General features: G+C 49.8%; 1 protein-coding gene across 2 annotated transcripts in view; it reads right to left on the minus strand.

Annotated features, from left to right (window-relative positions):
• Window positions 1-18,047, minus strand: part of LOC146797275 (mitogen-activated protein kinase 14A-like) — a 130,801-nt gene that overhangs the window by 8,097 nt on the left and 104,657 nt on the right. For both annotated transcript variants that reach the window (XM_085624246.1, XM_085624247.1), the window contains 3 exons: window positions 10,393-10,507; window positions 2,812-2,883; window positions 1,121-1,200 (listed from right to left, as the gene is read on the minus strand). In XM_085624246.1, coding sequence (XP_085480372.1) covers window positions 1,121-1,200; window positions 2,812-2,883; window positions 10,393-10,507 — 267 coding nt within the window. The remainder of the gene's footprint in view (window positions 1-1,120; window positions 1,201-2,811; window positions 2,884-10,392; window positions 10,508-18,047) is intronic.

The following is an 18,047-nucleotide window of genomic DNA, read 5'->3' on the forward strand; positions in this document are numbered from 1 at the left end:
AACTGACGGCCACGCTCTGCGGCTCAGATCAGAGTCGAGGCCAACAAAACATTCTGTGCTTCCTTCATTCTTGCCAGTTCAGCCCAGGATGAATTTCAAAATCATTTCTCTAACCCACGAATCAGTGCATGAAAAATCCACCCAAGTACCTGTCATATAAACAATGAAAGTATGTACACGCTAAAAACATCTGCACAGACTAAGAAACACGTCATGACTGTGCTCCAATCTCACGCAAGCACCTCTAGGGCAAAGTGGATCCCTCAGTTGAGAAAAACAAGCTGTTGTGATAATTCTCTCCTGTAATTAGGTGTAATTCCATTGTCAATGTTTATTCTCTCAAAACCAACCCTTGAATGCTGTGAAAATGCACATATTTATAGATTTAAATCCTAAAACAATATACATCAATTGTCAATAATATTTTCTAAATTTATAGGGTGCTTCAGTCAAATACCCTACTATGGAAAACTCATTTTTTTCAAGCTTCCTCTAAACATTTGCGGCATCCATTTGCATTAGCCAACACTTTGTCACAGCCATAAAACTTTTAGTAATGGAGAAACAACCATGCACAGCCTGCCATTCAGACGTTAACTAGAATGCGGACTCAGACAAGAAAAGGAGAAATTCCAAAACCATGATTGTTGAATTAGAGAGATGAAAATTGTAACTTTCAGTCAGAGGAAACTATAGATCCCATATTCCTGAAGAAAAAACAAGCACGATTTTGACTGAGGCTGAGTAAATAGTTAAGAGTCGCTTAAACTTCCAAGGTTTGTGCTACAAATAACAAAATGATTCCTTTCCACTGTCCATGTGCTGTAATTAGACTATTACATATAGTGCAGTATGTTTCTTTTCAGAACAATTTTGATGTGGCCAAAAGTAAAATTGGTCCAGTCCCCATGCAGTGTCACCAAAGACCATTGCCCCTCTTGTACTCTGGACCATTCTATCTGGTCTCATGAACTCTGATCAGATACAAGTCAAAGTCTTAGGTAATATCTTGCGAGACCTCCTAGTATAATGAAAGTACATCATATTCACACTGAAAAGAGGCAGCTGTGTCTTAGGCGGCACACTCGACAGGACAACGGCTTGTGGAAGTGGTACTCACATCCCTGCTGTCCATCTTATCGATGAGCGATGCTTGCGGGCTTCCAGTCAAGTCTATGATCCTGTTCAACTCATCGAAATCTGTTTGGATGGTTAAGGTGTATCAACAACTTCTACCCATGACAAGGTCAGAATCAGCAGTTTCAAACTGCGGACGTCTGGCAGAACTACCCGGCATGGAGTACAAAGCACCGAGGGTGAACAACGTTTAAAACAAGCAAATAAAGTACCTTCATTCAAAACACATTTCCATGTGGATTTTATCAAAGGAAGGTGAATGTAATGGCCACATTAAAAGATCTACATGGCAACCAGTCCATATGTGTACTTCTAATAGTTGACATTATTTTAAAATAAACATTGTTAGCATTTTTAGATCTAAAATATGTTTAGTTTAAGGACAGAGACAGATGAAATTGTAAGTTTTTAGGCTATACTATCATTCTATCGTTTAAAAAAATAGCAACTGTGAAAGTTTCAACAAAGTGGAGATTGTCTTTTAAGAAGTAGTTTGGAAGTTTAAATTAGTTTGAATTGTTAGTTAACATTTTTGAAGACATTGGAATTTGAGAAAACTTAAGCTTGTGAACAAAAACATATACTAAATATAACTCTGGGTAGAATGAATTTGAGTTTTTAATTAAAAACAAGTAAATATGACTACTCTGTTTCATGAAATTGTGAGGTTGACATCTCATGATTAAATAATTTACTATGTAAGCAGCTGCATTTGTTTTATAAATCAGTTGTCAACAAATTACACATTGCCTGTGCGAATGCCAGCCCCACAACTGTAAGATCTCCTTATATCTAATAGGTTTTGTTAGTCTCATTGGTTTATCATCCGGCTCTGTGAAGTCCTTGATGTTCTGTGACTAAAGGCACCCACTGCAGATCTCTGGGTAACATCTGTTGTTTTTTTTAGCATGTTCTGGACCCTTCATTCTCTTGCGTTTGGATAAAGTGATAGTGTAAATCTGGCAAGAGAAGTGTTATTAGAAACTTGCTCATCAATGACACACTCTGAGACATATATCACGCTCTAAGACACAAACTATTTTGTCAGATGGCAAATGGCCTGCTTGTGTCGTGTGGATTTCTACTCCAGTTCAGACATCCCTGTGACCAATCACCGCCCTGGAATCCTGGGTCTCTGTCGCAATTGATTACATGACAAGCAACCGACAATTTCTTAGCACATCCATGGAGTCATTAGTGGCACAGACATCATTTGTTGCGCTGGATGAAGGCAGGGCTTCTACAACTCAGCTTATTCAGGTTTTTGAATTTCTCATTCAATCCAGCGACCCATGCCCCACAGGGACATCTCTGTTTATGCCTGTAGGTACTGTGCCTTTAGCAGAGCACCGGTGACGCTCTGAAGCCACTACAGAGAGCAGCATTTGGAATACACCGTTGTACAATCAAGTGTGCGTTTCCTTTAGCATGTGCACTCAAATGATATCAAACTGTAAACGCGCCACTGAAATCCAAACTCTGAGATGTTTCTTTGCGATCGTGCAATGAAAGTAGACATTTTGTCACCAGATCACAAATATTCTCTCTGCACATTTAAAGATGGGCCTGATCTAAGGATGGTTTCCACTGTAAAAGGCTTACTTCTTCACTGTTCCTCGTGTTTCCATCTACCTAATCAGTCTTAGAAAGTTGGTAGGTTAAAAAAAAGGATACAGTCACCTCCAGGGAATAAGACTTGTCCCGTTATCATTTCAGCCAGTATGCATCCCACCGACCAGATGTCCACTGCAGAAGAAGGCAAGTGAATGTGTGTGTGAAAGGTCAGCAGTGTGCAGCACATGGAACAAACCAGCCTCCCCTCACCAGTCAGCGCTAATGAAAAGAAAAGCAAGGTGTACTACATGTAGTAAAGTTATGAGGGCAAAGTCTCTGCGCTCCTGGCAGAGTCTCTGCACTTGTGGTGGAGTCTCTGTACTCGTGGCGGAGTCTCTTTACTCATGGCGAAAACTCTGTACTAGCTGTGGAGTTTCTGCACCCATGGCGGAGTCTCCGCACTCATGCCAGAGTCATTGCACTTGGGGCGGAGTCTCTGCACTTGTGGCGGAGTCTCTGCACTCGGGGCAGCATCTCCGCACTACAGTTCTCAGTGCGGAGATTGAGCTCCGAGTGTGGAGATTCCACGCTCGTAACTTTGCTGCACGTAAGCACTTGTGGCTGAGTCTTCGCACTTGTAGCAAGTCTCTGCACTCATTACAGAGTCTTTGCACTTGTGGCAGAGTCTCTGCACTCGTGGCGGAGCCTCCGCACTCATGCCGGAGTCTGTGCACTTGTGGCAGAGTCTCTGCACTCGTGGCGGAGTCTCTGTACTCATGGTGGAAACTCTGTACTAGCAGTGCAGTCTCTCTACTTGTGGCGGAGTCTCTGCACTCAAGGTGAAGTATCTGCACTCTTGACAGAGTCTCTGCACTTGTGGCAGAGTCTCTGCACTTGTGGCGGAGTCTCTGCACTCGAGGCAGAGTCTCTGCACTCGTGGCGGAGTCTCTGCGCTTGTGATAGTCGCTGCACTCGTGGAGGAAACTCTGTACTAGTGGTGGAATTGTACTTATAGTGGAGTCTCTTTACTTGTGGTGGAGTCTCCCTACTCGTGGTGGAGTGTCTGCACTCATGGCGGAGTCTTTGCATCCATGGCAGCGTCTCTGTACTTCTGGCAGAGTCTCTGCACTTGTGGCGGGGTCTCTGCACTCATGCCGGAGTCTCTGCACTCTTGGTGGAGTCTCTGCACTCATGGCGGAGTCTCTGCACTCGTGGCGGAGTCTCTGTACTTGAGGCGGAGTCTCTACACTCGTGGCAGAGTCTCTGCACTTGTGGCAGAGTCCCTGCACTCGTTGAGGAAACTCGTGGAAACTGATGGAAACTCTGTACTAGCAGTGGAGTCTCTGCACTCGATGTGGAGTATGTATCTGCACTCTTGACAGAGTCTCTGCACTTGTGGTGGAGTCTCTGCACTTGTGGCAGAGTCTTTGCACTTGAGACAGAGTTACTGCACTCGTGGCAGAGTCTCTGCACTTGTGGCCGAGTCCCTGCACTCGTGGAGGAAACTCGTGGAAACTGGTGGAGTTGTACTCGTAGTGGAGTCTCTTTACTTGTGGTGGAGTGTCTGCACTTGTGGCAGAGTCTCTGCACTTGTGGCAGAGTCTCTGCACTTGTGGCAGAGTCTCTGCACTTGTGGCAGAGTCTCTGCACTTGTGGCAGAGTCTCTGCACTTGTGGCAGAGTCTCTGCACTTGTGGCGGGGTCTCCGCACTCATGCCGGAGTCTCTGCACTCTTGGTGGAGTCTCTGCACTCGTGGCGGAGTCTCTGCACTCGTGGCGGAGTCCCTGCACTCGAGGCAGAGTTACTGCACTCGTGGCGGAGTCTCTGCACTTATGGCAGAGTCCCTGCACTCGTTGAGGAAACTCGTGGAAACTGATGGAAACTCTGTACTAGCAGTGGAGTCTCTGCACTCGAGGTGGAGTATGTATCTGCACTCTTGACAGAGTCTCTGCACTTGTGGTGGAGTCTCTGAACTTGTGGCAGAGTCTTTGCACTTGAGACAGAGTTACTGCACTCGTGGCAGAGTCTCTGCACTTGTGGCCGAGTCCCTGCACTCGTGGAGGAAACTCGTGGAAACTGGTGGAGTTGTACTCGTAGTGGAGTCTCTTTACTTGTGGTGGAGTGTCTGCACTTGTGGCAGAGTCTCTGCACTTGTGGCAGAGTCTCTGCACTTGTGGCAGAGTCTCTGCACTTGTGGCAGAGTCTCTGCACTTGTGGCGGGGTCTCCGCACTCATGCCGGAGTCTCTGCACTCTTGGTGGAGTCTCTGCACTCGTGGCGGAGTCTCTGCACTCGTGGCGGAGTCCCTGCACTCGAGGCAGAGTTACTGCACTCGTGGCGGAGTCTCTGCACTTATGGCAGAGTCCCTGCACTCGTTGAGGAAACTCGTGGAAACTGATGGAAACTCTGTACTAGCAGTGGAGTCTCTGCACTCGAGGTGGAGTATGTATCTGCACTCTTGACAGAGTCTCTGCACTTGTGGTGGAGTCTCTGCACTTGTGGCGGAGTCTTTGCACTTGAGGCAGAGTTACTGCACTCGTGGCAGAGTCTCTGCACTTGTGGCCGAGTCCCTGCACTCGTGGAGGAAACTCGTGGAAACTGGTGGAGTTGTACTCGTAGTGGAGTCTCTTTACTTGTGGTGGAGTGTCTGCACTTGTGGCAGAGTCTCTGCACTTGTGGCAGAGTCTGCCCTCGGGCAGAGTCTCTGCACTCGTGGTGGAGTCTCTGCGCTTGTGGTAGAGTTGCTGCACTCATGGAGGAAACTCTGTACTCATGGTGGAAGCTCTGTACTAGCAGTGGAGTCTCTGCACTTGTGGCAGAGTCTCTGCACTCGAGGCAGAGTTACTACACTCGTGGCGGAGTCTCTGCCATTGTGGCAGAGTCCCTGCACTCGTGGAGGAAACTCGTGGAAACTGGTGGAGTTGTACTCGTAGTGGAGTCTCTTTACTAGTGGTGGAGTCTCTCTTCGTGTGGTGGAGTTTCTGCACTTGTGGCAGAGTCTCTGCACTTGTGGCAGAGTCTCTGCACTTGTGGCAGAGTCTCTGCTCTCGAGGCAGAGTCTCTGCACTCGTGGCGGAGTCTCTGTGCTTGTGGTAGAGTCGCTGCACTTGTGGAGGAAACTGTACGCATGGTGGAAACTCTGTACTAGCAGTGGAGTCTCTCTACTTGTGGTGGAGTCTCTGCACTCGAGGTGGAGTATCTGCACCTTTGACAGAGTCTCTGCACTTGTGGCAGAGTCTCTGCACTCGTGGTGGAGTCTCTGCACTCGTGGTGGAGTCTCTGCACTTGTGGTGGAGTCTCTGCACTTGTGGCAGAGTCTCTGCACTCGAGGCAGAGTCACTGCACTCGTGGCGGAGTCTCTGCACTTGTGGCGGAGTCTCTGCACTTGTGGCAGAGTCTCTGCACTTGTGGCAGAGTCTCTGCTCTCGAGGCAGAGTCTCTGCACTCGTGGCAGAGTCTCTGCGCTTGTGGTAGAGTCGCTGCACTTGTGGAGGAAACTGTATGCCTGGTGGAAACTCTGTACTAGCAGTGGAGTCTCTCTACTTGTGGTGGAGTCTCTGCACTCGAGGTGGAGTATCTGCACCTTTGACAGAGTCTCTGCACTTGTGGCGGAGTCTCTGCACTTGTGGGAGAGTCTCTGCACTCGTGGTGGAGTCTCTTTACTCGTGGCAGAGTCTCTGCACTTGTGGCGGAGTCTCTGCACTTGTGGCGGAGTCTCTGCACTTGTGGCAGAGTCTCTGCACTCGAGGCGGAGTCACTGCACTCGTGGCAGAGTCTCTGCACTTGTGGCAGAGTCTCTGCACTTGAGGCAGAGTTACTGCACTCGTGGCGGAGTCTCTGCACTCGAGGCAGAGTCTCTGCACTCGTGGCGGAGTCTCTGCGCTTGTGGTGGAGTCACTGCACTCGTGGAGGAAACTGTACTCATGGTGGAAACTCTGTACTAGCAGTGGAGTCTCTCTACTTGTGGTGGAGTCTCTGCACTCGAGGTGGAGTATCTGCACTTTTGACAGAGTCTCTGCACTTGTGGCAGAGTCTCTGCCATTGTGGCAGAGTCTCTGCACTCGTGGAGGAAACTCGTGGAAACTGGTGGAGTTGTACTCGTAGTGGAGTCTCTTTACTTGTGGTGGAGTCTCTCTTCTTGTGGTAGAGTGTCTGCACTAGTGGCGGAGTCTCTGCACTTGTGGCGGAGTCTCTGCACTCGTGGCAGAGTCTCTGCACTCGTGGCGGAGTCTCTGCACTCGTGGTGGAGTATGTATCTGCACTCTTGACAGAGTCTCTGCACTTGTGGTGGAGTCTCTGCACTTGTGGCGGAGTCTTTGCACTTGAGGCAGAGTTACTGCACTCGTGGCAGAGTCTCTGCACTTGTGGCCGAGTCCCTGCACTCGTGGAGGAAACTCGTGGAAACTGGTGGAGTTGTACTCGTAGTGGAGTCTCTTTACTTGTGGTGGAGTGTCTGCACTTGTGGCAGAGTCTCTGCACTTGTGGCAGAGTCTGCACTCGGGCAGAGTCTCTGCACTCGTGGTGGAGTCTCTGCGCTTGTGGTAGAGTTGCTGCACTCATGGAGGAAACTCTGTACTCATGGTGGAAGCTCTGTACTAGCAGTGGAGTCTCTGCACTTGTGGCAGAGTCTCTGCACTCGAGGCAGAGTTACTACACTCGTGGCGGAGTCTCTGCCATTGTGGCAGAGTCCCTGCACTCGTGGAGGAAACTCGTGGAAACTGGTGGAGTTGTACTCGTAGTGGAGTCTCTTTACTAGTGGTGGAGTCTCTCTTCTTGTGGTAGAGTGTCTGCACTAGTGGCGGAGTCTCTGCACTTGTGGCGGAGTCTCTGCACTCGTGGCAGAGTCTCTGCACTCGTGGCAGAGTCTCTGCACTCGTGGCGGAGTCTCTGCTCTCGAGGCAGAGTCTCTGCACTCGTGGCAGAGTCTCTGCGCTTGTGGTAGAGTCGCTGCACTTGTGGAGGAAACTGTATGCCTGGTGGAAACTCTGTACTAGCAGTGGAGTCTCTCTACTTGTGGTGGAGTCTCTGCACTCGAGGTGGAGTATCTGCACCTTTGACAGAGTCTCTGCACTTGTGGCGGAGTCTCTGCACTTGTGGGAGAGTCTCTGCACTCGTGGTGGAGTCTCTTTACTCGTGGCAGAGTCTCTGCACTTGTGGCGGAGTCTCTGCACTTGTGGTGGAGTCTCTGCACTCGAGGCAGAGTCACTGCACTCGTGGCGGAGTCTCTGCAGTTGTGGCAGAGTCTCTGCACTTGAGGCAGAGTTACTGCACTCGTGGCGGAGTCTCTGCACTCGAGGCAGAGTCTCTGCACTCGTGGCGGAGTCTCTGCGCTTGTGGTGGAGTCACTGCACTCGTGGAGGAAACTGTACTCATGGTGGAAACTCTGTACTAGCAGTGGAGTCTCTCTACTTGTGGTGGAGTCTCTGCACTCGAGGTGGAGTATCTGCACTTTTGACAGAGTCTCTGCACTTGTGGCAGAGTCTCTGCCATTGTGGCAGAGTCTCTGCACTCGTGGAGGAAACTCGTGGAAACTGGTGGAGTTGTACTCGTAGTGGAGTCTCTTTACTTGTGGTGGAGTCTCTCTTCTTGTGGTAGAGTGTCTGCACTAGTGGCGGAGTCTCTGCACTTGTGGCGGAGTCTCTGCACTCGTGGCAGAGTCTCTGCACTCGTGGCGGAGTCTCTGCACTCGTGGCGGAGTCTCTGCACTCGTGGCAGAGTCTTTGCACTTGTGGGGTAGTCTCTGCACTTGTGATGGAGTCTCTTCACTTGTGGTGAGTCTCTGCACCTATGGCGGAGTCTTTGCACTTTTAGCAGCATCTCTGTACTTGTGGCGGATTTTCTACACTCGTGGCAGATTCTCTGTACTCGTGGCGGAGTCTCTGCACTCGTGGCGAAGTCTCTGCACCTGTGGCGGAGTCTCTGGACTTGTGGCAGATTCTCTGCACTCATGCAGGTTCTCTGCACATGTGGCGGAGTCTCTGAAACTTGTGGTGGAGTTTCTGCACTCATGGCAGATTCTCTGCACTCATGGTGGAGTGTCTGCACTCGTGGCAGAGTCTCTGCACTTGTGGCAAATTCTCTGCACTCGTAGTGGAGTCTCTGCCCTCGTGGCAGATTCTCTGCATTCATGGCGAAGTCTTTGCACTCATGGCAGCGTCTCTGTACTTGTGGTGGAGTCTCTGCAGTCGAGGTGAAGTCTCTGTACTCGTGGCAGAGTATCTGCATTTGTGGCAGAGTCTTTGCACTTGTGGCGGAGTCTCTGCACTCATGGTGGAGTTTCTGCACTCGTGGTGAGTCTCTGCACTCATGGAGGAGTCTATGCACTTTCAGCAGCGTCTCTGTACTCTTGGTGAGTCTCTTCACTCATGGAGGAGTCTTTGCATTTTTAGCAGTGTCTCTGTACTTGTGGCGGATTCTCTGCACTTGTGGCGGAGTCTCTGCACTTGTGGCGAAGTCTCTGCACTCATGGCGGAGTCTCTGCACTTGTGGCAGATTCTCTGCACTCATGCAGGTTCTCTGCACTTGTGGCGGTGTCTCTGCACTCATGGTGGAGTGTCTGCACTCGTGGCAGAGTCTCTGCACTTGTGGTGGAATCTGCACTTGTGGCGGAGTCTCTGCACTCGTGGGGTAGTCTCTGCACTTGTGGCAGATTCTCTGCACTCGTGGCGGTGTCTCTGCACTCGTGGCAGGTTCTCTGCGCTCATGGCGGAGTCTTTGCACCCGTGGCAGCGTCTCTGTACTTGTGCCGGAGTCTCTGCACTCGAGGTGAAGTATCTGCACTCTTGACAGGGTCTCTGCACTTGTGGCGGAATCTCTGCACTTGTGGCGGAGTCTCTGTACTCGAGGCAGAGTCTCTGCACTTGTGGCGGAGTCTCTGTGCTTGTGGTAGAGTCGCTGCAGTCGTGGAGGAAACTCTGTACTAGTGGTGGAGTTGTACTCGTAGTGGAGTCTCTTTACTTGTGGTGGAGTCTCTCTTCTTGTGGTGGAGTCTCTGCACTTGTGGCGGAGTCTCTGCACTTGTGGCGGAGTCTCTGCACTTGTGGTGGAGTCTCTGCAACTGTGGCGGAGTCTCTGTATTCGTGGCAGAGTATCTGCACTCGTGGCAGAGTCTTTACACTTGTGGGAGAGTCTCCGCACTTGTGGTGGAGCCTCTGCACTTGTGGTGAGTCTCTGCACTCATGGCGGAGTCTGCACTTTTAGCAGCATCTCTGTACTTGTGGCGGATTCTCTGCACTCGTAGCAGATTCTCTGCACTCGTGGTGGAGTCTCTGCACTCGTGGCGGAGTCTCTGCACTCGTGGTGGAGTCTCTGCACTCATGGCATTCTCTGCACTCATGGTGTAGTGTCTGCACTCGTGGTGGAGTGTCTGCACTCGTGGCGAAATCTGCACTCATGGTGGAGTCTCTGCACTTGTGGCAGATTCTCTGCACTCATGGCGGAGTCTTTGCACTCGTGGCAGCGTCTCTGTACTTGTGGCGGAGTCTCTGCAGTCGGGGCAGCATCTTCGCACTGTAGTTCTCAGTGCGGAGATTCCGCGCCGAGTGTGGAGATTCCACGCGTGTAACTTTGCTGCACGTAAGTACCTTCTTGAATCGGGTCCTGGTGTATATGCCTGGAGTGTAAGACCGTTCATGCTGTACGACACCTGCCTGCAGGTGTTCACCTGGAACACAGGTGCTAGGGTAACCATGCTCTACTCTACCTGCCCGCGTGTAGTGCATCCAGCTCAGAATCACCTCCGGCGCCCTGTACCATCTCGTCACCACGTATCCGGTCATCTCGTTCTCGGCATGTCGGGCCAAACCAAAATCTAAAATCTGTAGGGAGGGAATCACAGCAGGTGAGACCTGTTTCTGTCTGAATTCAAAGAAACATGCAATGTATATTAGGATGAACACCTCACTTTATGAAGGAAGTAAAATACAAACTATACTAAAATGAAGATACCAAATACAACCTAGTTGTAGACACATCAGACAATACATTGATGAAACTAGATTTCACACCGGGGGAGCAACAATGTAATAACCCTGGGCGTAGTGGGCGTAGTGGGGCTACGTTGAGCAGCGTGTAGTGTGGCCAAATCTACGCACACTCGCGCGCTCCGTGTAGCCCCACTACGCGCCGCCTGCCTCCCGCCCTCATGTTAAAATAATGTAAAGTATTTTAAAAGTAAGAGAAAATGCCTTACCTGCGGTGCGGCGTCCCGGGGCTCCCTCTTCCTGGTTCACGGCAACTTCTTCTCACAAATGCGCAAGCGCGGACGCCCGCGCATGCGAATTTCTCGCGAGAAATGCGCATGCGCGGGCATCAGCGCATGCACATTTGTGAGAAGAAGTTGCCGTGAACCAGGAAGAGGGAGCCCCGGGACGCCGCACCGCAGGTAAGGCATTTTACTTACTTTAAAATACTTTAAATTATTTTAAAATGAGGGCGGGCGGGCGGCGGGAGGAGGGTGGCGGGCAGCTCTGCTCCGCCGTGGCGCGTGCGTAGCGCTGCCTGCTACGCCTACTTCGTGAACCGCGTAGCAGGCAGCACTACGTACACTCTGCAGGCGGAGTGGAGCACTACGCCCACCATTACAATGTAACATTTCAGTTCAACAGTGGGAAGGAGCCAGCCATCCTCAGATGCACTGTGTTGTTACATTGTGTATGTTGTGTCTGTCATTCCTCCATACCTCAGAGTATATGCACTGTGAATATGGAAGCTAATGATTTAAAAATGTATCACCACAGTATAAGAAAAGATGCACACAGTATAAATCGGGGTTATTTAAAATATTTACAGTGCTTTCAAAAGTTATGTATTAGTAATGCACTGACTGTACCTAGTCCAAATCTGTTTACAGTTTTGTATTAAAAGGACACATTCTGGGCTCTATCATTGGCTCCCAAGCACCTTTCAGATTTGCCAACTAACCAATTGCCCCATGTATATTTCTTTCAGGAGCAGGGACCCTGGAGCGAAGGCTTGTTTCGTCGAAAGCTGCCGCTCCCATCACAGTACAAGAGACCCCGCCCGCCCCTTTCAACCCTCGGCAGCTCCACCGCTACACGCTTGCTTTTTTAATGAAAAAAATATGAAAATTCCTTTGCTCGTCCCCTGCCACTTCGATCTCCGATACTGTCCAGGACCCACCATCGCATATAACGCGCTTTGGACTCTTGAATGTGTCGGGAGCCATTCTGTAGTTTGTAGGGATGACTTGGGCGTCTGACACACTATTGAAGTGACGTTAACTCTACTACTACGTTCTTCATCATTTCTTCATCAACGTTCCTCTCCTCGCCCATTCTTCCCCCTCACAGTGTGCCCCCCCTTCATCACTTCAGCCTCACCTCTAGCTAATACGCCCCTCATCCAATCTGCACCGTCCCGGTACTCCAATCTAATATCCTCCCCCGTATCCCTGTCTGCCACCCCCTATTTAGTCCACCTCTCTTCCAACCTTCTCCCCTAGTTAACTTTCCTTACGTTCTCCCTATTCCCTCCTCGTCTTCTCTTTTCTACCCCCTCCTCCCCTCGCTATGTACCCCGATTTCTTCACAAACCCATTGCATCTCTCTTCTTCCCCCACTCCTCCAGTAATGCTGTGCTACCCCCTTTCCCCCCTTGGTAACCCTTTCCCTCCCTCAGGCCTAGCAGAACCACTTTCTCTCTTCAACTTCCCTATCTCCCAAACCCCCTCACTCTGCCAAATACCCGCTACCTCACAGCTACCTCACCTAGCTGACAGGACCTCTCCAACCCCCTCCCCTCTCTTCCTCCCAAACCTCCTTCATCTCTATGGATCCACACATTCCTCCCCTCTCCTTCCGCCCCACCGCCTCGCTCCTCTCCTATCTCCCCCTAATTATGTCCTTAATTCCTATCCTTCTTGCAACGCCAACAAAGACAACTCTCCTTCCACCTCTGGTGCACCAACGCCTGCCCTCATCCACCACCTTTCCCCACCTCTGAACCCTGTTACTCCCCTCCCGTTCCCCCACCTCTCCCTGCCTTCCACCACCAATTGTACCCCCTCCTGTTTCCATTGAGCCACCCAACATGCCGTGCTGTACTCTACTCTCTCTGGATAATAAGCTGGGTTCTCTCATCACCTCCATCTCCCAACTTGAAGCTACCATATCACTTTTAAGCTCCAAGATTTCCACCTTTCCATATACCTCTATTCCTTTGGAAAACACTCACCTTCCCACGAGATACACCTCACCCCCACACCCCAAAATAGCCAAAAGAACCTGTCGGCTGCAAACATTGCGAACTCACACAAGTCCTGGAACGCCACCCTTCTTCCACTTTCCTCTCCAAGTAACCCTACTATCTACACTATTCCGACCATCTCCTCTGTCAGAGCCACTCGTCCACCTAAACCCTCCCGAGCACCCTCTTATAAGTACAATATCCCCATCACCCCTCATAGCCCAAGTGCCCCCGTCACTAAAACAGTCTTGACAGAGCTGCGCTGTCTGCTCCACAACTGAAGAGCTGCAATAAAACACAAACTTGAAATCTCCGATACCATCATCCTTCACAATATTGACATGCTCTTCCTTACAGAGACCTGGTTCAACGATACCTCTCACTTTATGTTTGATCTCCTATTACCCACAGGCTACTCTATATTTAGAAATGACAGAATAGACAAAGTTGGGGAAGGTGTTGCAGTCATCTTTAGAAACTCCCTTCAACTGAAGGCTTTTCCTAACAGCTCCTTCCGCACTTTTGAATGCCTATGTCTTGAGCTTCAGTTGCACCACCGCTCACCTCTCAGATTCCATGCTATTTACCACCCCCCTGGTAGCGGCTCTTCGTTTATGGAGGAACTCACGGACTGCATCAGCGACCAATACTCGCAAAGTGACAACCAGATCTTCGTGGGTGACTTCAATCTCCACTGGGGCTCGCCTCAAGGCTCTTCTGTGAATTTGCTGGCCACCTTCCTCTCTGCAAACGATTTTATTCAACGCTGCACAGAAACAACACACTCTAAGGGCTCAATCCTGGACCTTGTTATTTCTAAAGCAGGCATGCTTACTATCGCTATCCCTATTCATGTAGACTGGTCTGACCACCTCCTCATCCCATTCTCTCTTCACCTACCACACTCTATAACTCTCGGCCAACCTAAGAGGGCTACTTCCTGGTTCCGCGACACTAAAAATATTAACCTCGGTACCCTCTGAGCTAGATCCGAACCTGGATGTTAACGAACTCACCTCCCAATGCCTCACAGTCCTTGCAGTCTAAATCAATAACGTCGCTCCTCTTCAAAGCAAAAAGAAAAGGCCTACTCCCTCGGCACCTTGGTTCAACAAATCCCTTTATGAAGATGGGAAGTACCTAAGAATTCTGGAGAAATAATGGAGACAAGCGCCCTCCACTGATAATTTGGCCACGCTTCGTGCAGCAAGATCAAAGTACCACAAACGCATCTTCCTTGGAAAAGCTTCACACTTCAGAACCCTCCTCGACTCAGCAAAAAATAGACCCAAAAAACTATTCGATCTCATCAAGAATCCAAACTGCTCTCCCCCAACCTCCAAGTTGGAGGATTCTACAAAGAAAGCAGCGGAATTCGCTATATTCTTTGACGAAAAAGTGAAATCACTGTGGATCAGGTCATTCATCCCACCCCCTAGAGGAGCGCAAAGCCTTAGCCATTTGGCAGAACTTTGACCCCATCTCTGAAGATGCCCTCCTCAAATGCATCCTCGATACAAAGCCCTCTAACCATTCTCTTGACCCCATCCCTAGTGCCATTGCCTTTGACTTCTATACCCATTCTCTTTCCTATTGGACCACTCTGGTCAACCTCTCCCTCAGTCAAGGCTCCCTTCCTGTTTCCTTCAAAACTGGGCAGGTCACCCCTCTGCTTAAAAAACCCACCGCTGATGCGAATGACCTCAACAACTACCGCCCCATCACTAACCTACCCTTTCTTGCGAAAATCACAGAAAAATGTGTAGCGGAACAACTCTCTCGTCATATCAAGGACAATGATCTTCTTGACAATTTCCAGTCCGGCTTCATTCAAAACTGCAGCACTGAAACAGCCCTGCTGCTAGGGATTGATGACGCACTGCGGATACTCGATTCGGGGGAGTCTTGTCTTCTAATTCTTCTTGACCTTTCTGCAGCCTTTGACACTGTCAATCACAATACTCTCCTTAACACTCTGCAACAGAGAATGGGCATGGAGGGCACTGTGCTCAAATAGTTTGCCTCCTTCCTCTCTGATAGATCCCAAATGATCAAAATAGCGAACAGTCTTTCATCTCCTTTAGCGGTCGGTCAAGGTGTCCCTCAAGGCTCTATACTTGCACCCACACTGTTCAATCTCTACTTAGAACCGTTGGGAAATCTCCTGAGTAAATCCGAGATCCTCTATCATCTATATGCGGACGACACTCAAATCTATCTTAAGGTGGCCTCCACTCACGATCTCTCCTTCCTAAGCTCTACTCTCGACTACATTCAAAACTGGATGTTAACTCATCAACTGATTCTGAATCCCTCCAAAACTGAATTCCTCCTCCTCTCCTCCTCACTTTCTCCTCCCCCGGTTCAATCATGGATAGATCAGATTAATCTACTTAACAATAAACCCATCATTGTCGACAGCGCAAAATCCCTTGGTGTCATACTCGACAAAAAACTCAATCTACTCTCCCACATCGATTCCATTGCAAAGTCTGCTCGATACCAACTGCGCCTTCTTTGGGGGATACGTCGCTTCTTCCCGGAGCAAGACCTTAAAACCCTGGTCCAATCGCTGGTTCTCGCCAGACTGGACTACTGCAATTCTCTTCTTACTGGCCTCCCCAAATCCCACCTGTCCCCCCTGAAGTCTGTTCTCCATTCAGCAGCTCGTTTCATATATGGGGCCAAAAGAAGCGACCACATCACACCCATTTTATCCACCCTCCGTTGGCTTCCCATCGAGGCAAGATCTATCTACAAGACGGCCTGTATCACCCACAAAGCCTTGCACTCATCCTCCCCTCGCTACCTGGCGGATAAACTGAAACTCTCCGGAGGCTCCAGACCATCACGGAATGCAGAGAATGGATTGCTTGAACCTCCCGCTTTCAAAAGGAAAGATAGATGGCCCAATCCTTTTCAGGCAACGTGGTGAGAATCTGGAACTCACTTCTGCCTCAGCTCCGGACCACCACCTCTTCCCAGGCCTTCAAAACTGACCTCAAAGCTCTCCTCCTTCAAAGACACTTCCAAATTTAATTCACGCCCTCTCTAGTCCCTGAAGGAAGTCCTTCCATTACAGGAAAGTCTGCACTTCATGCCTATAGAAGTGCCTTCCCAGTGTGTTCTTGTGGTTTGAGTGCCTGCCATTTATTGCAGTTTTATGCCTCTACTTGTATCTTGTATGCTTATGTAACTTGCACACTTGTCACTTTTTCCTCTTGTAACGTATCGTTTGCTACCTCTTCTTGTATTTTGTTTGCTTTTGATACATCCACATTTGTCACTTTTGCCTCATGTAATGTAACGTTTGCTTTTGTAACATGCCCACTTGTAATTTTCTCCTCATGTAACGTTACTGTTCCTATTGTGAAGCGCTCTGACACCTTCGGGTAAAGTCCGCGCTATATAAAAACGCATAAAATAAATTAAATAAATACATAAATAAATCAGTAAAAATGAAAGCCCTCTTTTAAGGAGTGACTCCGGCTGCAGAGACCCGTGCTAGTCTCAGAAGCGCCACTAGGTGGCAATACAGTTCCACCCTGGAAACCGTAATTCCCTCTGCCTAGCCCAACCACGTGCGCCTCTCAGCACAACCGCATCTTCCGGCTGATCGAGTTTACGATCTTTTATAGATTAGCCCTCAGCACTCGTGTATTAAATGATGGTAACAGCCATGACCGGCGAGTCTATCATGGTAATTCAGGAATGCATTACTGGCGGCCCGCTTATTAATACGTCCTGTCCTTCACTGTACAGGGCGGGAGGGTAGGGGGGATGTTCCAGGCCCCCCAGGCTGCAGGGACCGGGAGCACGAGCCGCAGGAGGCCGGGGTCCTACAATAGAACACCCCGTTGAAGGCACATCTCGTTTACCTGGCGGGGGGCGGGGGCGGGGGGGGGGGGGGCGTGCTTTCTCTCTCAGCCCCCTAACCTCTGGTACAATGGTTCAATACCCCTGGTACAACACCGGTGCTGGCATTCTTGGAGCATTTCATAGCATGGCACACATCTGTGACAAACCACTGGCACACTCGAGGTAATTCGTAGCATATTGGACACCCATGTTAAAATACAGGCAATGTCACAGAAGAAGTAATGCTTTACAAAAGTCATAATTTGACCACATTCTTCTCAAACATTTCTCAGGGAGGAGAAACTCAGCCCCCCCCCCCCCCCCCCCGCTTCTATTGGCCTGGCATTCTCACTTCACTCGCTCAGAGGAGGGTTACATCCCAGGACTTTCAAAGAGCTAGACAGCAGAATAATACAGACGGTATGTATATCAGACCTTTATGTGTGTTGTTACACTAATCATGCAGTTACAATGGAGCTTCAGCAATGTCACTTATTGTGATGTCATCAAGCTTAAGGTTATGTGACATGACGTCCTGGGAAACAAATGAGGGCCAAGGGTCATTTCATGTCATTAGGGTTAAAGGGTATGTGACGTCACTTCCATTCTGGTGAGTTGATGCCCATGCATCAGCAGGGCTAAGGCAGATATGGATCTTGGACAGCCCTGTGCCCTCTGGCCAGGGAGCAGTTGTCCTATGTACCATCTCAGTGACCCCAAGGGAGGGCACGCGGTAATGGCGGCTGCGATGAGCCGCGCTTGTCTCATTTGCCCTGTTCTGCAGTCTCCTCTCTTCGTATAATCACTCTCTCCCCTTGTTTCATATTCTCATTCTTGCACTTTCTGGCCCCATGGCGCTCTTGTCCTATTGCTGTGATAAGGAACCCGTACCCAGCATGGTACTGTCCACCTCTTCTGCGCATGCTCCGGTTCTGTAACTCCCGCCAGCCAGCTCGTGCGTGGCACCCCTGCCCTCCACAGACTTCTGTGCTGTGGATAGCTCCCAGAGGACTTCACTGATTACTGACTGGAGCTTTGCACAAATCCACATTTGCATCAGGAGCACTTCAAGTCACAGAGGGGGGGGGGGGGCATGGCCACGGGGGCCGCTAAATTGCTGTTTTAACTGGAAGATGCGTTAGTGTTCAAATTGATTTATTATGAAGTGTTCTAAAGGGCCATCGTCCAAGAGAGCCCTCTGCAGGAGGAAGGAGGGGGTGCATCAGATGCTAGAATGGGCAGGTTAGAGTCCAACCCCCCCAGGTGGCGGGAGTATCCACAAATTCCTCAGTT

The sequence above is a fragment of the Triturus cristatus genome, chromosome 9 (genome assembly GCF_964204655.1).
Source record: "Triturus cristatus chromosome 9, aTriCri1.1, whole genome shotgun sequence".
Classification (NCBI taxonomy): Eukaryota; Metazoa; Chordata; class Amphibia; order Caudata; family Salamandridae; genus Triturus; species Triturus cristatus.